This window comes from Petaurus breviceps, unplaced genomic scaffold, assembly GCF_028583685.1.
Source record: "Petaurus breviceps papuanus isolate PSGF00001 unplaced genomic scaffold, PetGlider_PUasm1.0 419, whole genome shotgun sequence".
NCBI classification, from domain to species: Eukaryota; Metazoa; Chordata; class Mammalia; order Diprotodontia; family Petauridae; genus Petaurus; species Petaurus breviceps.
In genome coordinates this window covers 1,801,841-1,825,537 of record NW_027186324.1, presented here as the reverse complement: position 1 = coordinate 1,825,537, position 23,697 = coordinate 1,801,841, and the positions used below count along the sequence as shown (strand labels likewise).

General features: G+C 33.6%; 1 protein-coding gene across 10 annotated transcripts in view; it reads left to right on the top strand.

The window, feature by feature from the left end:
• The window catches only part of ROBO2 (roundabout guidance receptor 2), an 800,464-nt gene that overhangs the window by 656,814 nt on the left and 119,953 nt on the right, over positions 1-23,697 (top strand). For all 10 annotated transcript variants that reach the window (XM_069100506.1, XM_069100507.1, XM_069100511.1 and 7 more), the window contains exons 8-11: positions 1,123-1,247; positions 5,147-5,318; positions 9,158-9,363; positions 19,690-19,771. In XM_069100506.1, the coding sequence (XP_068956607.1) occupies positions 1,123-1,247; positions 5,147-5,318; positions 9,158-9,363; positions 19,690-19,771 (585 nt within the window). The remainder of the gene's footprint in view (positions 1-1,122; positions 1,248-5,146; positions 5,319-9,157; positions 9,364-19,689; positions 19,772-23,697) is intronic.

Here is a 23,697-nt window from a genome sequence, read left to right as displayed (position 1 = left end):
GTGATCTCCATCACATATTATCTTTCAGAGATCACATGTTATCTTTTCCCCAAATCCATTACTCTTTAAAACTTTCCTATTACTTCCAAGAGTACCACTGTCCTTCCGAAGGTCACCTATATTCCCACAACCTCAGTTTTGTCTTTGATCCTCATTTTTCACTCATCCCACATATATATTCAGATACCAAATCTGGTCTTTTCTACCTTCATATTTCTCATATCTGTTCACTTCTCGCAATCTACATAGCCACAAAGTTCAGACTCTCAGTACTTCTCAACTCAGCTAAAACCTGGTGATTTAGCCTCCTTAACTCGAATATCTATTTTCTCCAATCCATTGTCCATACAGCTGCCAAAACGATTTTCCTAAAGTACAGATCTGACTGGGAAAAAAAAAAAAAACAGATCTAGCTATGTCCCACCCCTATTCCGTGAACTTGTTTACCTATTGATTTTTACTCTTGGATTAAATACTATCAAATACAAAAATTTCATCTTTAGCTCATCCTTTTTAAGTTCCTACTTTTATATTTGATATCATATGTACACATATGTATACATGTACAGTTACATAATTTAAAAGAATTATTTGCGGGTGCATTTTTTCAACTGATAGGGATGTATAACCAAAGAAATTTGGAGACCATTGTCCTGAGTAACTTCATAGAATTTCAAAATCTGTCCAAGGGAGTGATTTTTTTCTTTACCTAAGTTATCTTTGGGTGCTAATAGTAGATTCAGAAGAGTCCTCTAGAGATATGTTCAATATATATTGTAAGTAAACCTGGCCAATTAGAAAAATAATTCATCCCCAAAACACATAATTGAAAAGTTTTTATTCTGTTTGTCCAGAAAAATCTATGAGCCTCAGAAATCTATTACACAGCTTTTAAAATGTGAGTGGCAACAATTGATACAAAATGCTGTAACAATTGCGTCCATCTTACATGTAATAGTGATTTCATTCCACGTGTTTTGAGAAGTGCATGAGAATTTTTTTTTTAACTCCAGGATCTTCTTGGCACTGAAAGCAATGTTAGAGTACTAATTTTCTTTTTGTTGTAATTTCTGTGTGTCTTCTGTTTGATATTTACTTAGTTTCTCTCCTCTTAACTTATAGCTCCTCCACAGTTTGTGGTTAGGCCAAGAGATCAGATTGTAGCTCAAGGTCGAACAGTTACATTTCCCTGTGAAACTAAAGGAAACCCTCAGCCAGCTGTTTTTTGGCAGAAAGAAGGCAGCCAGGTGAGTATAAGACTTGAATCTTCTTTGAAATCTCTGAACCCTAAACTCTGATGTTCTTTAAAGTTAATTGGATCCTTTCTTTTATTTCTTATTGTGAAATCATTTCATATTTAAAATATGATAGGAGGGATTTCATATAAATAGAAAGAATGATGTTTTGACATGACACTATTCATTCACGGATATTATTGAGCACAATATAGGCATGTAGAATTAAGTTTATGAATCATATATAACTTATCCTGATCACATCCATACATTAACTTCTAAAGCTGAGGTTATTTCAAGTAAAACAAAGCCATATAAGTCACAGAAAGCCAATTATGTATTCATTTAAACCAAAGAAACCATCATCTTTGGGTAAGTTTCTTTTTTTGCGTTCAGACATGTGAGAGTCTATTTCACCAGAGTAAAAAACAAAACAAAACAAAAAACAGATTGAGCCCTTATTTACACTGAGGTAAAAGTTCTATCCAAGGGAAACTTAATTTTCTGCATCACATTGAATACTAATAGAATAAATAATGTAAAACTATCATATGCCAAAGGTCCCAAATCCCTTATCTTGTTGTATTTGTTATTTCCCTACTTGTTGAATCCATGTTTGGATCCTAGACAGCTTGTTGCCCCAGACTTCTATGCATTATACTCTTCCACAGCCTCTAGCACAAATCACATGCTTCCTTTGGGGTATCAGAATTTCAGCCCATGTAAACCTTGGGCTGAACCTGGAATTCAATAGAATGTCTCCTGGATCCTCCAGGATCTCAAAATTCTGAGGGAAGATGTTCTAGTTTGGATTTCTTCCAATCTAGTCCCCAGAAGTGTAGAATTTTATCCTTCCTTGTGTTACCTCTTCTACAAAAGATCTGTTCCCTGGCAGAACTTATGGTGGACATTTTGAAGCCAATCATGACCCCGGAGTTTGAGGTATTGGTCAAGTCTAAACTCCCCTCAAAGGGCTTGTCAAATTGAGATTATTTCAATTTCCAATTTGCAATGATCCATAGAGTAGCGACAGTTGTTTTTCCTCAACCATTCTTCATTATACAGTAATTGACCTACACCAGTGTAACTCCCTCTCCAGTCATTGGTTAAAACTTACTTTCACCCAGATGCTTTTTTTTTTTTTAAAGCAATCAGGGTTAAGAAACTTGCTCAAGGTTACACGGCAAAGTGTTTCTGGGTGGGTGCTAAGTGTCTGAGCCCGGGATTCGATCTCCAGGTCTTCTCAACACTGGAGCCGGTGCTCTTACTCGCTGTGCTACCTGGCCGCCCCCACCCAGATGCTTTTCATCCTTGGATTTGTGGAGAAACTCTAAAATCATTTCGTTTATGCAGTTCTTCCTTATGATTTTATTCCCCCTGCCTCTTTTCTCTAGTCAAATCCAAATAGTCTTCAGTGTCTTGACTATTGTCACATTTCCTGCCAAACGAGGGCTAGGGAGAAAATGGAACAACAGCCATTAAACTACTGGTGAATTATTATCAGATTTGTATGTCTTTTGACTTCTGAACCAAGTCTTTCCTAGGCCTAGATCATTCCACATTTTAGCTTGTTTAATCGCTTATTCCCCATACTTTGTCAGTAACTAGAAGTTGCCTAAGCTTGGTTCATTTTGCTATGCCCATGCCAAATTCTGCTTTAGACATTTATATGAAGTAAGTCTCCATTCCTCATTTGACAAAACAAGATTGCTATTTAAGGAAAATTTAGCCTGGATATTTGTCTGTGATTTGACATTTAGCATTAAGTAGGTATTTAATGTTTGACTTCAGCTTAGTTGGACTTTTTGCTTCATTTGAGTTTTTTTCCTATTCTGTTCTTCGCCGCATACATCTGTATGCTCACTCAGAGGAAGGAAGGGTTTGGTAAAGTTTAATAGCATCAGTTCATGAATTGTGAAGCTATTGAAAAGAAAATATTTTACTATCTATGATATCCAATTTTTATAGCAACATGTGGTAAGATCAATACAAATGGTAAGATCATTAATGTAGTGGTCTATAATCTCAATCACATGTGCTGCTCATGCTACCTAGCATTCACAGATAGTTACTTTCAGCTAAGAAAAGGCCCTTGCATTTCATGCTGTTTTTTTCCCCTGTAATCCACTTTTGCTAATGTCACAGTAGTGCATAATATGAATTATGGGTTAGCTTCAATCATGTGTGATTTTTCCACGTCAACTAATCTATTAGGTGAGTTGAAATGATGTAGAAAGAGGCATCTCAGAGAGTAACCAACTCATATGATATATTAGTATTACATAAATTAGTATTCTAACATCTAATTGAATGAAAATGCATGCTTTGAATTATTGCATCATTTTCAAGTGGCGTTAGGTCCCGATCTTTGAGATTGGTTTAGTCCAGCAACATATTTAGAGTCTATAGAATAATTATTTTATTCTAAAAGTGTCATCCAAAATTTGTATGAAAGGTTTGTAGCCTTTTAAAGTAACAAAATTTCTCTAGGAAGGAAATAACGTTTTCGGTTTTAACAAGTGAAACTTATGTGTTAGTAACCATCACTCCTTTTAGAAGGCTTTTAATAATATGGTAATGTTTATGTAAAGTGGGCTTATAGTGACACACTTGAATCTAATAAAGTGGACATTCATCATGTTGTAATAAAGAGTAAAGCTTCTAATTAAAGTAGGAATCATTTGCTGGATTAAAGTCATTTAGCGTAATTGAAAAGTGCTAATACCCTATTTTATCCTCTTCTATTGGTCTTACTTCAAGGGTAAAAACATTTTAAAGTGAAAATGTGTCTTGTGTCTTTAACTGAATGCTATTACCTCCTGATTGTACTGTTTTTGAGCCGTTTAATTACTAACCTGACAAATGAATTACTGTATTAAGAAACTGATCGCAAAGGGTTAGAATATTTTTTTATGAGTGAATACAACATAAAAACTGATATACCCTTTATTTATAATCCAACCTAGAAATATACTTCAATATTTTCTTTATTTAATCTATAGTAAAGTTACACTGGCTAACCAGGTTAATGTTACTTCCGTGATTTAAAAAAAAAAAAAACTTTTGAAGCTTTTTAATGATAATTTGCCCATTTAAAGTTAAGGTGGTGTATATCTCCCTCTTCACTTTATTCCACTACTTCTTTAGCAGCTATTACCCAGGCCCTAAATGAAAATCAAGGTTTCAGTGTTATGGGTTTCTTTAAGCTTAACATGCATATTCTCAGGTTAAATGAATAAGATTTATTTATCATATAATTCTAATTGTATACCATTGTTGACTTATGCTATCATTGTTACTGTGCTATCATTTGGTTTAAATGTTCCTACTTCATTTTGAATTAGGCCTTCATACTTTTCTTCTCTCTTGAGGCAGTTAGGTGGTATAATGGATATAGAATGCCAAACATGGAATCAGGAAGACCTGCCTTCAAATCTTGCCTCAGTTGCTCTCATTACACTTACTAATTTTTCCTTTGGCAAGTCACTTAAGCTCTTCCACCCTCCATTTGACCGTCTGTAAGTGGGGATAATAACAGCACCAATTTCACTAGGTTTTTGTGAGCAGCAAAAGAGATCATTTATGTAAGGTTTCTGTAAACTTTAAAGTCCTAAATAAAAAATTATTCATATTGTTATTGTTGCTGTATTTTACTTAGCATTTTTAGACCATGAAAAGAAATTCTGCTAATTTTCTCATGCTGTCTTATTATTAGAATCTCTGGAAACCTTTACCAAACTTCAAGTCATCAAAAATCCCACAAAATTCACCCTACTTTTATGGATTCACTTCATTCTATTTAAAACACAGTATTTTTTTCTTCTTTGTTACTACTTTGCCAAGCAGATTAATCTGTTCTTTCTATCTGAGGATTGAAAAGAATTCTGATGAAATTTTATTTGCTTCCACAGAACCTGCTTTTCCCAAACCAGCCTCTACAACCCAGCAGCAGATGTTCAGTGTCACCAACTGGAGATCTTACTATTACAAACATTCAGAGGTCTGATGCAGGCTACTATATTTGTCAGGCCTTAACTGTTGCAGGAAGTATTTTAGCAAAGGCCCAGCTGGAAGTTACTGATGGTGAGAGCCATTATTTGATTCTCTTTATATGATTGTGATTGTTTTCTAGAAATTAAATTATAAATTTGGTGGTTTTTACTGACCAAATATTCCATATAAGCCATTATTTGTTTATTTTAAAATTTCTGTTATGATGAAAACATTGTTTGAATAGTATCCAAGTGTTATGAACACCATTTCTTCTCCCAATGGGAAAAAAATGAATGAAAAATGCTAAATAAATAAAGAGGGGTGTTATTTTTAGAAGATAATGGGTAACTGTTAGGAAATGACATAAAAATTTCCCCTACTGAGATTTGACCTTTTTAATCAGCTTCATTTGATGATTTTGCTATATACACAGATTAACTATTAACATAATGACACTTGCATTCACAATAAAATTTGGAAAAGATATTGAACACTGAATAATCTGATTTTTCCCAAGAAAATATTTTTCATAGTTGGTAATAAGAGAAATTTAGACACAGTGAAAAAGTTTGAGCATAAATGCGATACTTTTGTTATTACATAAATGTAATACTTTGTTTCCTAAATGAAGTCCATGTCTTTATAACAAGGAGAGATAATTCTACCTTTTCCTTAAATTTTTCAAAGCCTTGTTTTCTCACCCTGGCTGCTGAGAGCAGTCTCTGCTCTGTGACCTCTCTGCATTTCATATCTCTCTCTCTTTCTGACAAAATGATGCATTTTCATACAATTTAAATGTACATGTATATTAAAAGATCATTTAGAATTAATAGGAAGCAGTATTTTTTAATATCTGTCCACAGTACTGCCTGATTCAATGCTGTGTCTGTGATTGGAATAAATAGAATAGACAAACATGGCTGAGAGGACATTGAGATGTTAATGGTTGCAGCTGCTTATGTTTTCGGGATTTACGGCTGTAGAGCCAAAAGGAGAAGTCAGGTTCAAGGGTAACAGTGATGAGACATTCTTCTTTTAGTCAGTCAAGGTTTTTTGGTCTACTATACCATTTTTATTCCTTATAAGATGAAAGGTAATTATTAATCTTTTCAAGTTCTTATCTTTTTTTTTCTTCTGTAATCAGTCAGCAAAAATGCCAGATATATGTACTTGGAAAATAAATCTAGTTGAAGATAATTACATGCAGGAACTTTTTTTCCCCTTCATAGTATCTTAAGTATATAGCTAAATACTGTAGAAGTCTGACTGTGCATACTATTATTTTTAAATAAAAATGACAAACTAAGTTAATGAAACAAAAACAAAGGACAGGAAAAACTAGCTAGCATTGGAAAAAATGAAAACAATTTAAAGTAGAAAAATGGTTTAAGAAGGGGAATTCACGTTCATATGACTTATATGGCTTGTGGAACAGGTGATTGTTCATTATTATGCCTAATGGAATGAACACAGAAGGCTTAATTTATTTTAAAACTGTCTTTCTAAATTTAAGTCTTCATTCTGTGTAACTATAGGTCTCCTTTTAGTTTTGTATCCTACACTGAAAAGGAGAAAGCAATGAAAAATGACCCTAAGTGAATAGGTTTATGATTGAGATGATTCAATACATTTAGGTGCCACTGGATTAGATATTAATTCTTCTATTGATTTTTACTTAAGAAAGCAATCAGAGAGTCAAAGATCCTTTGGCAGTCAACACTGAGTAGACATTATGAAATTTATTGATTTTGAAAGTAGAGAAATCTAATTTCAAGGTTTTAGAAATAATATGATATGTAACTTCACATACTAATGTAAATTTTTATTTAAAATTATAAAGAAGAGTTGTTTTTACTTTGATGATTTAATAATGAGTAGGCCACATTTTTTATTTTAACACTTTTTTTGCAGTTAAGATTCAGTTGACTTTAAGATGCAAAATGTAAACCATGCCAACTGATTAATGATTCCATCTACAGCACTGCTTCTGTTGTCCCATTTTTACACTTGTAGTTCTTTTCTAGGAATAGTTTCAATTTAAGTGTTCATATGAGAAGAGACTACTATCATAGCATTAGTATGATAAAATACTGAGCTCAGTGATAATTTCACTGATTTTATATTGATATATTCCTTATAAGGACTTCCATATAAATTCATTCTTACTGATGTGTGTATATGTGTGTATTAGCAGGAAAGGGAAACATAGAACTATATATTTTGAAATAGTGACTAGTATTCTGAGGACATAGAAGAAACTCAAGCATATCGTATATTGATAATGAATTTCAGAATATAAAATATAACAACAGATTATTGAGGATTTGTAATGTATAGTGAATTCCATAGATTTATTCACAGATCACTGGAAACCTTAAGTGTTCATTTAACCTTTGACTTTAGTGTCATGGAAACCTGTAGTAGTATTTCACCTATAACATCCTTGAAACTGAAAATTCCTTCTGGCCAGGAGATTTTCAATTACTTTATTGATCATTCTGTTTTAAAGTAAGATGAGATATCCATTTAGACAGAAGGGAAAAAAAAAACTAATTAAATGCCCTTTGACTAAATCTAAGGAATTCATGGATACTAAAACACATTCCTACAAAATATTTGAATTTATATTTTTATTCCAAAATATCCCCAAATATTATAAATATAGTATGAGTAGAATTAAACTTGTAAACCCATTATATAAATCACTTTTTCCACTGACTGTAAAGTGATTATCTTTGGTCAAATACTGTCCTCAGTTTGTATACACTGATATATGATAAAAGAAAATTTTCTACTAAACTTTTAGATTGGCTTTCTGAAACCTAGCCATTATTGCTCAAGGTTCTTCTTTTTATATTATCTTTCTGTAAAATTTAGTCCAGTTTTAATTACATTTTGAATATGTTAATTTTTTCTATTTAATTTAACAGCCGTGTCACAAAGCTAATAAAGCTATATAAGGTGCAAAGCTACTGGTTTGTTGCTAACATATTGACAACAACAAAAAAAGAATTGTCATATTCATCAAGTTCTGTGAATTTTATCTTACATATAAACACATTTGCATGTGTTTTTATGATCAATATCACAATAGAAAAACCTCACATTAATTAGAGCCCTAAGATTGTCCATAGACTAAGAATAGAAGATCTGCTATTTGTTTTCTGTACTTTAGATGATTTTGGTTATAGTTCCTGAATTTAAAGTGAAATTTCAAAGTATTCTAATAACTAGCTTAAAAGTAGATTATTATAACTTCAAATTCATTTCTAAAACTATATTCTTGAGTAGTAACAATGACATATTTAGATTATGTGTTGGAGTATCATATAAGCAATCCTAGTTAAATATTAAAGAAAATAAAGAGACCAGGATCAGTATTTTTAAAAACATGGGAATTTATTTTGAATATAAGTCACTGTACAATGGAATATTCTATCTAAACACTGACCTAGATTCTTTTGCGAGATACATCAAGAAATCATACGTAAAATATGTAGAGAAAATGTATTTTCATTTTAAATTAAATTATTTAATAATAAATGTGTTGAGTAATCTGTGTTATTAAATAGGAAACCTTAAACAGAGTGGCAACCATCCTTATTTCAAATTAAGGAGGATATGGTAGGAGATGATTCAACTGCATATTATCAACAATTGTAAAATGAAATTTAGTGAAAGTTGACAAGAAAATATTTAAACAGTTTTAAATAAAATCAGTAGTTTATAAATAACTTCTATAAACAGCTCACATTGTCATTTCAATATTAACAAGTCTTTGTCTTTCTAAATAATTATGAACACAGTAAATGTTCTTAATTATTAAAGTCTAATAACTGACTATTTTTAAGATCAGTAGATGTGTTTTTTATCTCAATTTATAGATTGTACCTTAAGTAAAATATCCTGAAATTTTCTTTATCATTTAGTTTTGACAGATAGGCCTCCACCTATAATTCTACAAGGCCCAGCCAACCAGACATTAGCAGTAGATGGCACAGCCCTGCTGAAATGTAAAACCACAGGTGATCCTCTACCTGTTATTAGCTGGTTAAAGGAAGGATTCACTTTTCTGGGTAGAGATCCAAGAACATCTTTGCAAGACCAAGGAACGCTACAGATTAAGAACTTACGTGTAAGTCAAATTCTTGACATGACCAGATTCTTCAAAATTATATATTTATGTGATATTTTATGTATTAATGTTTACTGTTCATGCTATAATTAGTGATATATTTTTACCTTATGAACAATTCATTTATATCTGCACAAGATTTCTTTACATCTTACATCTAAATCATAATATTACTAATTTTACAAATAAGGAAATAAAATTATTTTTAAAAAAGATTTACAACTTCAAAATTAATAATAATTTGGAAATATCAGGTGTCATTTATTGACTATGAAAAACAATTTTATGTAAACCCACCTGAAAAATGTGCATGTTGAAGGATAATGGGAGATGAAGTTAGATGTATAAATAGGTTTGGAGATTAGATAAATTGCTAGAAGACTACAAAGAGAGGCTGAGAAATTTAAATCAGAATGATTAGGCAAGGTGAAGAGTTACAGATCCTTTAATAGAAGAATGAAATAATGAGAAGGATGTTTTGAAACTATTATGTTGTAACACGTGTTAAGTAGTCAGAAGTGGAGAGACAAAATGAAGATGGATTTGGAGGCAGTCATGTAGTATTAGGTGATATGGATCTGAATTCTAGGAGCTCTTCATGGGAGAGCAGAGGAAAAGGGTGAGTCCTAAAGATGCTATGTAGGAAAGATCATCAAAATTCTGTGAGTATAAATGGGGACAAAGGAAATAGAATAATCAAAATCAGTCAAGTTATTGAACATGGTGATTATACAGAAGAAGTATGAGAAAAAGTCCATTTAAAGGCAGATTAATATTTCATTGTGCTAAATATCACCTTTTGTTAGGCTATGTAAGGGTTACTATCTTGTAGACAGCAAAAGATGTAGGACTATAGCTATGGGAAGAAATCACACCTGGAAGCCGTGTAATTTCTTATATTTGGTCTATTAAATATTTTCATTTGTAAATATTTTATATATTCATAATTTGGACTCTTGAGTTGGTAGATTTTCATAAAGTAAGTGTATGTTAGCCACATGTATCATAACCTAAATTCTTATTGTTTACTTCTAGTATATGTGCTTATGTTCTGAAAGAGAGTGCTTCTAGGTTAACTGCAGCTCTGAAATGATCTTATATGTTTTACGTTTATATGATTAAAGTTTATTTTAGAGAAAATAGAATAAAACAAGGCTTTTCCTGAATAGTAGTAATATTGTGATAGTGAAGCTCAAGGAAAACAAATTTGTCACATTTTTCTTTCATTGTCTCATCACTGATCATAAATTGTTAACCTTCTTTCAATGAAATGGAATTTATTAAAAAATTAATGCTAGCTCTACTTGAGTAAACAATTTAGCTTTTCTCTCTGGGCTAAAGGCAGGTTTGGGCCATGAAGGTTAATGCATTTTTCCTGTACAGCTGGATTAAAGGGTGCGCTTGAATAGTCAAGATCCCCAGTAGTGTTGGAAAGCAGCAATTAAAGGTGGGAGCTTGATGATCTCAAACAAACCTTCTGCACATTGACAGATTTCTGAGTAGTATCTCTGAGACACAAGCTCTTAGGGGCTTCTCTGCAGCCAACTCTGCAAACATAGGAGTAGGTGATGGAGTGTGCCAGCACATTAATCTCTTTGTTTAAAGCACCTGGTCCATACACATGTAAAGATGAAAGGGCAGAGGGAAAAATGTGAAGTACCAGTAACCAACAGACATTATTTAGAATTAAAGTAAAAAGAAAAAAAAATTACTAAATTAAGGTGAGGGTGATGATGGTGTAAAAATGAGCTATGAAAATACAAGGATCACTTAACAGTACGTTTCTTTGGGAAAACTCAAAATGAAGAAAGTCATTCTCTTACTTCAAAGATTATCTTTAAAGGTGTTTAATTTTTATTCATACAAGTTTCTATACATAATCCTCTTTGTGTTTCAATTTTTGTTTTATTTCCCATAACGTTATTAATACAAAAATCATCTGTGACAAACGAACTACAGGATGAAACATGGTTGTCTTTCTTCTAGTTAATTGATATCTGAATGAGTGACTTGTTTTTGAAAGCTAAAATAGATCCCATTTAAAGCAACAACAGCTTCAGGTGGCTAATTTCATACTTGCTCCTCACCACAATGACAAGGAAATGCAATATTATCTAAGCATTCCTCATATCTCATAGCATTTGCACTTATTAAAAGTTATATGTTTCTCTTCAACAGCTGTGATAAAATGCAAAGGGTTTTGCTTATTATAACAATAATATTTGTAGAAGACTAGTTTTGTTTGTGTTTTTTATTTTTTGTGTTTTGTATAGTATATTCTACAGTTTTGTATGCTATATTCATATATTGATATCCTATTAAAATCCAAAAACTACTCTTTAAATTTGGCTTTTGAATAATGCTTCCAAGAGTCTTCTATTTCTAATGATTATAATGCTTGAAGAAAAGTTGAAAAAAAAACAGGATGGTGACTACAGTAATTCCCCTATCATTGTTTTAATAATACGAAGGGGAAACAATAAGGTGAATTTTCATTTATCAAAGATATTCTATTTCTGTGATGTACACATCACTGTATACCTTCATTACTGTGTTTGAGTAGTTTTCATTCTTTACACAGCACCATTTTTGTTATGAAATAAAGTATATTAATAATGCGATGAAATTCATGTCATTTATTGACTCTCCCTCAAATGAGAATATTGCAAGCCAGGAAATAATATGGTGAAGAACATTGTGTCTGTGCAATTTGAACACAAGTCAAAAATGTATGAAAGTAAAAACAAGTTAAAATGAGCATTGTAAAGGCCCTCATAATAGCCAAACACTTAAGAATTTACCCAAGAATCAATTCTGGAACTTTCAGCTTCACACACTGGCCATATGAATAAATTATGCACAATATTCCATAGACTCCACTGTTTCATTTTGAATAACTCTTATATACATTAAAATATTTTCTTTTCCTTTGTGACTACTCTTATTCAAGCATTTGGAATTTTGGTCTTCATTCTGTTCAGCAGTTTAATTTTTAGTCGTGGTCATATTAGCAGGTCTATACCAACCTGCTTTTGTTGTAGTATTTGGATTGATATTTGAATGTTAAAAAAAGCCAAAAGGAGAGATGACTGCTGTATACATTTTGCCAAATATTGAATTGTAGCATTAGCTTGTGGGAAGCAAGTCTTCTGTACTGAAGATTTTAACTTCTAAATATCTATTCATTTCAAAACATTAATATTTTAATATAACATAGATTCACTATTTCAGAGAGGTTATATCCATCAATAAAATTACCTGAAGTAATTCTAGAAAGAGATGTGCACTATGTAACAGCTCTCTACCATGTATGGATAGTTATTATTTTATATACATTTAGTGTCTCATCACTTTTTTATTTAAAATAGAATTTTTTTCTAATTTCCAGTTTGACATTGTCTATTATTATGTTCGATAACTTTATACTTTAACAAAATATAGTTGTGTGGATAACTTTTCATTTTGAAATAATACATAAACAAGAAATATACAGATTAAGTGCATACAATATTAAGATTTACATTCATTATAAACCTCCCTTTATTAATTTTGCTATTCAGCCTTTTTTCAGTCATATCTGATTGTCTGTGACACCATTTGGGATTTTCTTGGCAAGAATGCTGGAATGATTTGCTGTTTCCTTATTTGCTCTTTGTTTTATATCTTTTGTAAAGACTTCTCTAGGAAAAGCAACTTTTTTTTAGGTTTTAACTATTCATTTTTATTATGTAATATTTAGTTGATTCACTTGATTTGGAATAAATTCACTGTTACCAGTAGTGTACTGCATGGAGCTATAATATTTTCCTATTTAAGTTTTTGCCATTACTATTAGCCCTTGAAACTTCTTGGTTATCTATTCCAGCCAACAACTATTAGAGATAGAATTTAGTATATCCAGGTAAATTATAGCACCATTGGGAGGGGAGGGAGCTGCATCTGTCCAGCCCCAAGTATTTCCTTCATACTTCTTTTGGGTCAAACCTTTGAGAATGTATATATTGCTGCACTGAAGTTTTTAAATACAATACTTCAGAATTAAAAAGCAAATTAGGATTAAAAAATACCTTTCATTAATCCCAGTACATTCGCTGGTGACTTCATCACTTTGTCCTCTTTTGTCGTTGTTCAGTTCTTTGGTCATGTCTTACTCTTTGTGACCCCAGCACACTAGGACCTTCAGTCCTCCACTATCTCCTGAAGTTTGTTCATGTTCATTGCTTCCATGACACTAGCTTTCCATCTCATCCTCTGCCTTCCCCTTCTCCTTTTGCCTTCAGTCTTTCCCAGAATTGTGGTCTTTTCCAGTGATTCCTGCCTTTTCACTATGTGACAAAAGTATTTAAACCTCAGCTTTGGTGTCTGACCTTCCAATGAATAGTCTGAATTAATTCCTTTAAGTATTAACTGATTTGATCTCTTGCTGTCCCTTGGACTCTCAAAATCCTTCTCTAGCAACATAATTCTGGAGTGTCAATTCCAGAATGCTCAACTTTCCTTATTTCACATTCTCATAGCCACGCTTTGCTACTATCAAAACCATAGCTTTGACTGTCCAGACCTTTGTCAGAAAGATAATGGCCATTTTTTAGTATGCTGTCCAGATTTGCCATCCCTTTCCTTCCGAGTGCCTTTTAATGTCATGGCTGCAATCACAGTGATCTTTGAGATCAAGAATATAAGACCTGACACTGCTTCCATTTTTTCTTCTGTTTACCAGGAAGTAATGGCATCATTTGCCATGATCTTAGTTTTTTTTTATGTGGTCTCAAGCCAGTTTTTACACTTCCTATTTCACCCTCATCAAGAAGATTCTTAATTCTTTATCAGTTTCTGTCATCAGAGTGGTATTGTCTGCATATCTGAGATTGTCCATATTTCTCTTGGCAACCTTAATTCTGACTTTTGATTCATCCAGCCTGGAATTTCATATGAGGTGCTTTGCATACAAGTTAAGCAAATAAGGTGACAACATGCAGCCTTCTCCTACTCCTTTTGAGATCTTAAACCAATCAATTGTTCCATGTTCAGTTCTGTTGATCGTAGATCCATGTACAGTTTTCCCCAGGAGACAAGTAATATGATCCAGTACTTCCATCTCTTTGAGAACTTGCCACATTTGTTGTGATCCACACAGTTAAAGGCTTTAGTGTAGTCAGTGAAGCAGAAGTAGATTTTTTTTTGGAATTACCTGCTTAATTTTATAGTGCACAAATCTTGCAGTTTGGTCTCTAGTTCCTCTCCCTCTTTGAAAACTCAGCCTGCTTCTCTAATACTCGGTTTCATGTAAATGCTGAAGCCTCGTTTGCAAAATTCTAAGCATAACCTTATTGGTTTGTGAAGTGAGTGCAATTGCTCTCTAAGTAGAAAATTCTTCAGCATTGCCCTTCTTTAGAATTGGAATATAAATGGATCTTTCCCAATTCAGTGGCCACTGTTGAGTTTTCCAAATTTGTTGGCATACTGAGTTCAGCATATTCATGGCACCATCTTTTTATGATCTTAAGTAGCTCAGGTAGAATTCCATCCTCCACTAGCCTAATTGTTAGCAATGCTTTCTCTAGATCAGTATCCATACCATCCTGGTTATGTTAAGATATTTCTTATATAATTCTTCTATATATTCTTGAGATCTCTTCTTAATTTCTTCTGCTTCCATTAAGTCCCTACCATTTTGGTCTTTTATCATAATTATTTTCGCATGAAATGATCTCCCTTGATATCTCTTTTTTGAAGAAATCTCTTGTCTTTCCCATTTTGTTGTTTTCTTGGCATTGCTCATTTAAGAAAACCTTCTTATCTCCTTGGTATTCTCTGTAGTTCTGTGTTCAGGTGGGTACATCTTTCTCTTTCCCCTTTTCCTTTCACTTTCCTTCTTTCCTCATCTTTGACCTCTTTGGAGTATAAAATAGCATAACTCATAAATAGTAAATTGTGCATGGAATATCTTAAATACAACATGATTAAAACATGTTTAAACTAACAGTGGAATATGAGAAAGCCTTTGTTCTTTTTTTTTAAGGCTTAAGAGAACAATGCATTGAAGAATTTGCCCTAGATAACCTCTATGGTTTCTTTCAACTGAAAAATTCTCTAAATCTGTGTTGGAAAACAATGTATCTCTTTGATACACTGATTTTTATTAATTCGTTCTATATAATTTTAAATAGAGATGAAAGAAAGAAAGAAAGGAAGGAAGAAAGGAAGAAATACAGGTGTTATCTGTTTATATATCTCAAACTATATGGCAGAAGTAAAAAATGTGCATATCATATATGTGCGCATAGATAGCAAAATATTTGGCAGAAATTAGTAACATCTATGTATCAGATATGAATATAGTTAGGCATATAATAAAATCTCTGTGTGTATTTATATGTGTGTACATATAATTATATATATATTATATATATATATGTAATCCATATCCGTTTGTGAGTGCATGTGCATGTGTGTGTGTGTCCTTGACTTATAGGCTGTTTTAGGAAGTCAAAATTCACTTCTACTTATAGATTCTCATGTACATGTGTGTATACCCACATGTATGTAAGCATGCATGTATACACTTGCATATATATGGGCATATATACACACTTACATGTATACACACATTCATGCTTAAAAATACACTTTCACTCATGCAGCCATTAGTCTCCTTCCTGTCCTGTAGAGCAACTTGAGGCATGGATGAGCTATGTAGATACCTCAGCTGTTATTGTTCATAAGGAGCAAATATTTCTTAACTACCTACTATATACTATATGCTAGGCACTGTGCTGAGTGTCAAGGACACAAAGAAAGACAAAAAAACATTCCCTACTTTCAAGTTGTCCACAGTCTATTAAGAGAGATAACATGCAAAAAATGCATACACAATGTGTACCAGGTACATTAGAGATAGGGTTAGAAGGAAGGCAGTAAAATTCAGGAGAACTGGGTAAGGTTTTTATCTGATAACTAAAGGAAGCCAGGAGGCAGAGATGAGGAGGAAGAGTGAGAGAGAGAGTTCTAGACATAGAGAACAAGTAAAAATGCCCAGTGTTATGAGATATAGCATTGTAATAGACATTGAATTGCACAATACATGGGGTAAGAAAGGTAAGAAGATTGGAAAGGCAGAAAGAGGGCAGGTTTTGAAGAGCTTTAGAAGTCAAGCATTAGATTTTGTATTTATTCCTGGAGTTAATGGGAAGTCACTAGAGTTTATTCCACTAGGGGGGAATGTCATGATCAGCCTGCATTTTAGGAAGAACATTTTGACAGTTGAGTGGAGTACTTAGTGGAGTAGAGGGAAATTTGAGGCAGAGAGACCAATCAATTAATTAATCTAATATTATTACAATAGCACCAGTGTAGTGGCTGTATGAATGAAGACAAGGAGACACAAATAAGAGATGTTGTGAAAGTTGAAATGCAAGCATTGGAAACAGATTAGATATGAATTATGAATATGAGAGAGTAATCACATATGACATTCACATTTTGAACCCACATGACTGGGAGGACCATAATGTCCTAAAGTAGTAACAGGCAAGTGAAGAAGAGTTTAGAGGGTTTATAGGAAAAGAAAATGAGATCTGCTTTGGACACACTGAGTCAGAGATTCTTAAAGAATATCCAATTTAAAATGTGTAAGAGGTCATTGATAATGAAGGACTATAGCCTAGGAGAGAGATTAGAGTAAATTACATAGGTCTGAAAATTAGATGCATGAAGTGATAACTGAGCCCATAGAATCTAAGATCATTAAGCAAGATAAGAGAGAGAGAAAATGGACTAGGATAGAGCCTTGGGGGACATCTAGCATTAGTGGGTGTGACCTGAATGAAGATCCAGCCAAGGAGACCAAGAAAGAACAGTCAGACAGGTAGGAGGAAAACTAAGATAAAGCAATGTTATAACAACCCAGAGAAGAGAGAGTATTTGAGAGAAAAAGGTAGTCAACAATGTCAAAGACAGCAGAGAGGTTAAAGAAGATGAGATTGAGAGAAGACTATTAAATTTGCTCATTGCTGACTTTGGAAAGGGTGATTTCATCAAATAATGAGATCAAATTTCAGAGTGCACAGGGTTTTAAAATGCTGGGGGAGAGAGGAAGTGGAGACATTCATTGTAAATAATGTTTGTCAATGTTTCTCAATCAGATTAATCAAGTTAATCAGATTTTTCTCAATGACAAGAAAATGAGTAGAAATATAGGATAATAGTAGGGATGGTAGGACAAAATGGTAGCTTTTTTAAAGGAGGGAGACATGGATATTTTTGTAAGTAACATAGAAGAAGTTAGTACATAATAAAAGACTAAACATTAGAGAGAATGGGTATAATATAGGGAAAAATATGCTGTAGAAGGTGAGAGAGAATTGAGTCAGGGATGCATGTAGAGAGATTTACCTTGTCAAGGAGAAGGTCTTCCTGAGAGACGGTGGAGAAGAAATAGTAGGGGAAGATGAGGAGGGGAGAAGAGGAAGGTCTCATCCAGTAGCCTTAATTTTTCTATGGAAATTCTATAGGTCAGAGTTGTCATCTGAGAGGATGAAGGGAGAAATAAACCTAGGAAGCTTGAAGAGGAATGAGGAGGTTTCAAACATTAGTTTCCTAATGTGAGGGCACAAACCAGAGAGTAGAAAAAGGCTGTCAACCTGATAGTGAACATTTTATCCCCAGCACTTAGCTCAGTGCTTGGCATATAGTAGGCACTTATTTTTTTTTTCAATTTATTGAGTGGATATTACTGAGTAGGTAGAGATAGAGTCTAATAGTAGCACTAAATTCTCACTACTCTGACCTGCAAGTTAACCAGTACTAGAAAGGTCAGTCTGGTTTGCAATGTCTCATTAAGAAATAAGGAGGAAGAAATAAGACAGGAAACAATTTGAGATAAAATAAGTTATTAAATTATTGAGCAGTGGTTTGAGAGTGCAGTGGAGGAAATAGTTAATTTTTATTGAGAAATTTGGAGGGAGGAGGTGTTTGGAGGAGGTTGGGAGTGAGGGAGCATGCAGTTGGGGAAAATCAAATTTATACTTGACCACACAAAGATTCAGAATCAATAGGATAAAGGGAGCATGACAGGATGAGAATGTCCTAACCATTGAGGAATGAGTCCAGGCAAATATTAGTGACTGGAGAAAGATCCTTTAAGAGAGCTAAATTCAAGGCCCTCCCTCAAGGTCCACCCTATGTTCCAAAAGATTCAGAAGGTCTATCTCACAAAAGGTAGGATAACCCAAATATGGACCGAAGAAGTGGGCCATCAAGAGAAAAAGAACTGGCAGTATATTTTGAGTCAGGTTCAGAAAGACTTATAGAGAGCTAGAGAAATCTCTGTATCAAATAGACCTGAGGTGAGTGCCCTGGACTCAGTCTGGGAATGCTGGGGATGGAGAGAGAGTCCACAGTCAGATTGTCTGATCTAGAGATAAGAGTTTATATTATTTTTTATAAGCAATCGGGGTTAAGTAACTTGCTCAAAGTTACACGGCCAGTTATCTCTGGGTGTGGTGTTAAGTATCTGAACCCGGATTCAATCACAGGTCTCCCAACTCTGGGGCCAGTGCTTTTACTCACTGAGCCACCTGGCCACCGCTAAGTTTATGTTCTTAAGAGAACTAGGCATTTTTCAAGCAAAAGACATTTGCTCCTCTTCTCCCCCCCCACCTAACTTCTTTATTTCAATCTTCACACATTTCCTTGTGTTTAGAGAAAATAGAAAGTAAAAAATAACAAAAAAGAAAGAAATTATATATCTACTTGCTTATTGCTCATGTCCCCAAGTCTATCTCATAGCTACTCAATTATGATTTGTTTGTGGTGTATAATTTCATTCACAGGTTTATTGAAATAATTTCTGGTATTAGCTCATGTTCCTGAGTGTTCTGAGAAAATATTATTTTTATTTTTTTTAAAGTGACACTATGAATTTTCCTTGCAAATTGATGTTAGGAGATGAAGATAATAACCAAGAAAGGAAAGAATTACAGAGATAGTTAAAGACGTGGGTATATAGACATGCAGGTAAATGCTCAGAATTACCATATAATTAGATAGTGTTATGTCCCCGGATAACAGAATATGTGGTGGGGTAAGGTGGATCATAATGTGGTTTTGTCATATTATTTAAAAATCAATTGTAGAAATATTATGAAAACAGTTAAAATTTGGTAACTGAAAATTTGTTTTGTACTTATATTATTTACTTTACAGCACACTGTCAAACATTTATTTTTTACATTAAGGAATTAAATATTACCTCAATTGAAATGTAATATTTATAGAAAAGTTACTTGGAAATATTTTGTACTACCCTTTTTTTTTGCACCATAGGTTTCTGATACTGGCACTTACACATGTGTGGCTACAAGTTCAAGTGGAGAGACATCATGGAGTGCTGTGTTAGATGTAACTGGTAAGTTCCTAGTGAATACCTTGACAGTATAAGGCCAAGATTTTTTTAGGCATGAAAAATTATGCCTAAGGGTGGCTAGTTGGCACAGTGAATAGAGCACTGGCTCTGGAGCCAGGAGGACCTGAGTTCAAATACGGCCTCAGACACTTAACACAAAAAACTAGCCTTGTGACCTGGGGCAAGTCACATAACTGCAATTGCCCTACCTTCCCCCCTTTAACAAAATAATAATAAAAAAAAAGAACAAGTACGCCTAATTAAATAACTTCAATTAAATAGAGCCTCCATTAATCTAATGTTCCAAAAATTTAAAGGTTTTTAGGGTTCTGCCAAGCTATGCCTATGCTATGTCAGCTCTTTCCACTAGATAGGAGCTGACACAGATGGTGATTTGTTACCTAAATTCTATCCTATTTACACGTAGAAGGCCTAATCACCAGAAGGCTGGCCTCTATGTGATTGTATTTTAGAAGGAAGGGAGCAAAGGGGGGTTGGCAGTAACTTCTGAAATTGCTAGAAATGCAGAATGTCTCTGAGAAAGTATAGAGAGGTCATGGTCTGTGATTATGGAGTGCCAAAAGTGGTTTATCAAAGATCTAATTATTAATGAAAAGAAATCTGTATTAGGTTTTACAAGTGCATTTAGGCCGAAGGGCATGGCGTATCTCTTTTTTTGTATTGCCACGGTTCCCATCACAATGTATGCCAATGTAAAATAAATAATGTGACAAATATGATCAAATGATAAATGTGATTAAAAATAAGGATCTGCATGTAGCCATTCAAAAGACAGCACTTATATCAATAAACACTTACTAATCATGACTGCGTGTAGAACACTGTCTTAGGCATTGAAAAATGCCAAGTTAATTTTTTTTTAAGTTCAAAATTTGTAGACCTAAAGTTAATCTCAGGTGTCAATGTGAGGTGATCCAAGAGAGCCAGTAGGTAGTAGTACTTCATGGTCTGAAATGCTATAGGAAAGTCAGTCCAAGAGGGATGAGGGATGTATAAGAAATTCAGAAGACAGAAAGGGAAGCAATTCCAATGGGAGGAAAAATGACATTTTATGAAGGGAATGACAGGAATACAAAAGGCACACAACAACCAATTAAGATGTTAAAAAGAAATTTACTGACGATGGAAGAAAAGAGATAAATAAAAAGGTTATAAGAGCATGACATGGTCCTGTGAAAATGGTGTCAGGAATGCGCAACCTCAAAATGAGCTGAATTTGACAAGAGAATTTAAGGACAACAAAAAGGGGTGTGGGGGGGCATGAATAGGACTTTTTATTGTAGTGAGTATGACAACGATAATTGACAAAAGAGAGATTGCAGAGCTGCTTAATTCTTAACTTTTTTTTCTGTTTTCTTTGCCAAGGAGAATCACCTTTGCAGTGGAAATGATGGAACAAAAAATGAGTAATAGGGATTTGATGCCCAGAATAAGGAAGGAGATAGTAAAAGAGAACCTGGTTACTCTTGATTTAGTTCAGATCTTTTGGCCCAAGAAACATCTTCTGGTCCTAAAAGAATGGGCAGATTTGACTTCTGAAACACTATCGTATTTGCTATAACACTCTCACATTTGGAAATTTGTGAAAAATGATAGTAATAGCAAAAAAGAGAAAATTCATGTCCTAATTGAAAAAAATTGTCTTTAAAGTATAGCACAGTTAGTTTGACTTTAATTCCCAGGGAAATTCTAGAATGGATAATTAAAGAGATAATTACTAAAAATTTATAATAGGGAATGCTATTTAGAAAGAGTTATCATAACTTTATCAATAACAGATCATGCTGGAGTAAATTCATTTCCTTCTTGACAGGATTAGTTAACTAGTAGATGGTAGAATGCTGTGGATATAGTTTATCTGGATTTTAGCAAAGTGTTTTTTGGTTTTATTTTAAGAAAGTACTGTTCTTGTGGAGAAGTTAGAAAGATAAGGACTATATGATTATCATATTAGATGTATTCAAAACTGATTGTATGTACGGACAGATTCAAGGAGTGCTGTAGTTGTTAATGATTCAGTGTGAGGATGATAGGTTTCCAGTGAAGTGCTGCAGGAATCTGTGCTTGCTCCTATGTTGTTGAAAATCTTTATCCATGCCTTATACTAAGGCACATATATGATGTTTATAAAATTTACAGATAACCCAAAGCTATGAGAGATAGCTCACATATTAAAAGACAGAATCAATATCAAAAACATATCCCAATGGTGCAGAGCGCCATTCTGAATATAATAAAATGCAAAAGGGATAAAAACAAAGCGTTTCACTTAAACAAAAGTTCCAACTTTCCCAGCTAGGAGAGGTATGGTTATATAGTGACCGATCTCAGAAAAAAAAAAGACATAGGGTTTTCATAAATTGCAAGCTTAATATGAATAAGTAGTATATTGTTTAAGTGAACAAACAAAACAACTAATGCCATTATGGGCTATATCAAAAGAGATGTAGCAATAAAGGTACTGCACACTGTACACTGCCCTCATCAAATCCCTTCTGAAGCATTGTTCTCAATTCTTGGCCCCACAATCTAAGAGGGAAATTGAGAAGTTGAAAAGGAGGGCGTCTATCATGATGACGAGCTTTTTGAACTTATCAATGCCAGTCCAGGGATAACAGATTTGCAATACATAATAATCAAGCTCACACTAGAGGCCTTTCTGCCTTGGTTGGAACTATGGAACCAGTTTTTATTAAAAGCTCTTTTAGTGGTGACAAAAGCAGTTGACCTGGCAACTAAGGCAATGCGCTTCAGTTAGAGAATGTTCGAACAAATTAAGGGTATATGACTGCAGTGACATACTATTGAGATTTTTTCAGAAAAAAACAAGAGAGATTTGTATGAACTGATGCAAAGTGAAGTGAGTAGAACCAACAGAACAATTGATTCTACATACATTGAATCCATATCATATCCTGTGAGGATGGGTTGAAGAAATAGAGTGTGTTTAGCCTTCGGAATAGATTTAGAGGACACATGACAGTGATTTTTAATTATTTTAAGTGCTGTCATATAGAAGAGGAATTAGACTTATTTTTGGTTCCAGAGCATAGAACCTGGAGGAAAGAAACCAGTTTTGTTTTATTGTCAAGAAAATACTTCCTAACAATTAGAATTATCCAAAAGTTGGAATTTGCTTCTTCTAGAAGTGACAATTCCTCTCTTATTGAAAGTTTTCACACAGAGTCTTGACAACTACTTGGCACGTATGATATAATAGGACTTACTTTCCCAGATGGATTGGAATAAGTGACCATTGAGTATCTATTTCTCAAATTCTTTTTATTTTAAAGCAATTGGGGTTAAGTAATTTGCTCAAGGTTACATGGCCAGTTATTATTTCTGGGTGTGGTGCTAAGTATCCGAGCCTGGATTTGATCACCAGGTCATCCTGACACTGGAGCCAGTGCTCTTACTTGCTGAGCCACCTGGCCGCCCCTATTTCTCAAATTCTGTGATTTTAAGTAATAAAAGAATTTATACAATTAAAAGGAGAGAATAAGAAGTGAGGAAAAATGCTTGTACCAAATAGGCCAGATAAATATTTGAAATCAAGATTATAAATAAGTCACAGAGCTAATTTGAACAATTCAATCAGTCATTACATTAGTATTGTCTCCCCCAAAAAAATTTAAAAAGAGAACAAAATGACCCCTCTTTTCTATTTGTAATAGTACAAATGAACAAACAAAAAGCAAACTAATATGTCCAACTAGAAAAAATAAAAGAATAAGTTATAATTTATTAGTAGAAAAGTCAAATCTGAAAGTTACAAGTAAATACGAAAACACCTACATGAGGCAGCATAGAGTGAAATAAGTGGAGCCAGAATTATCAGCATACTAACTGCAACTGAGAGATAGGGAAGGAAGGAAGGAAGGAAGGAAGGAAGGAAGGAAGGAAGGAAG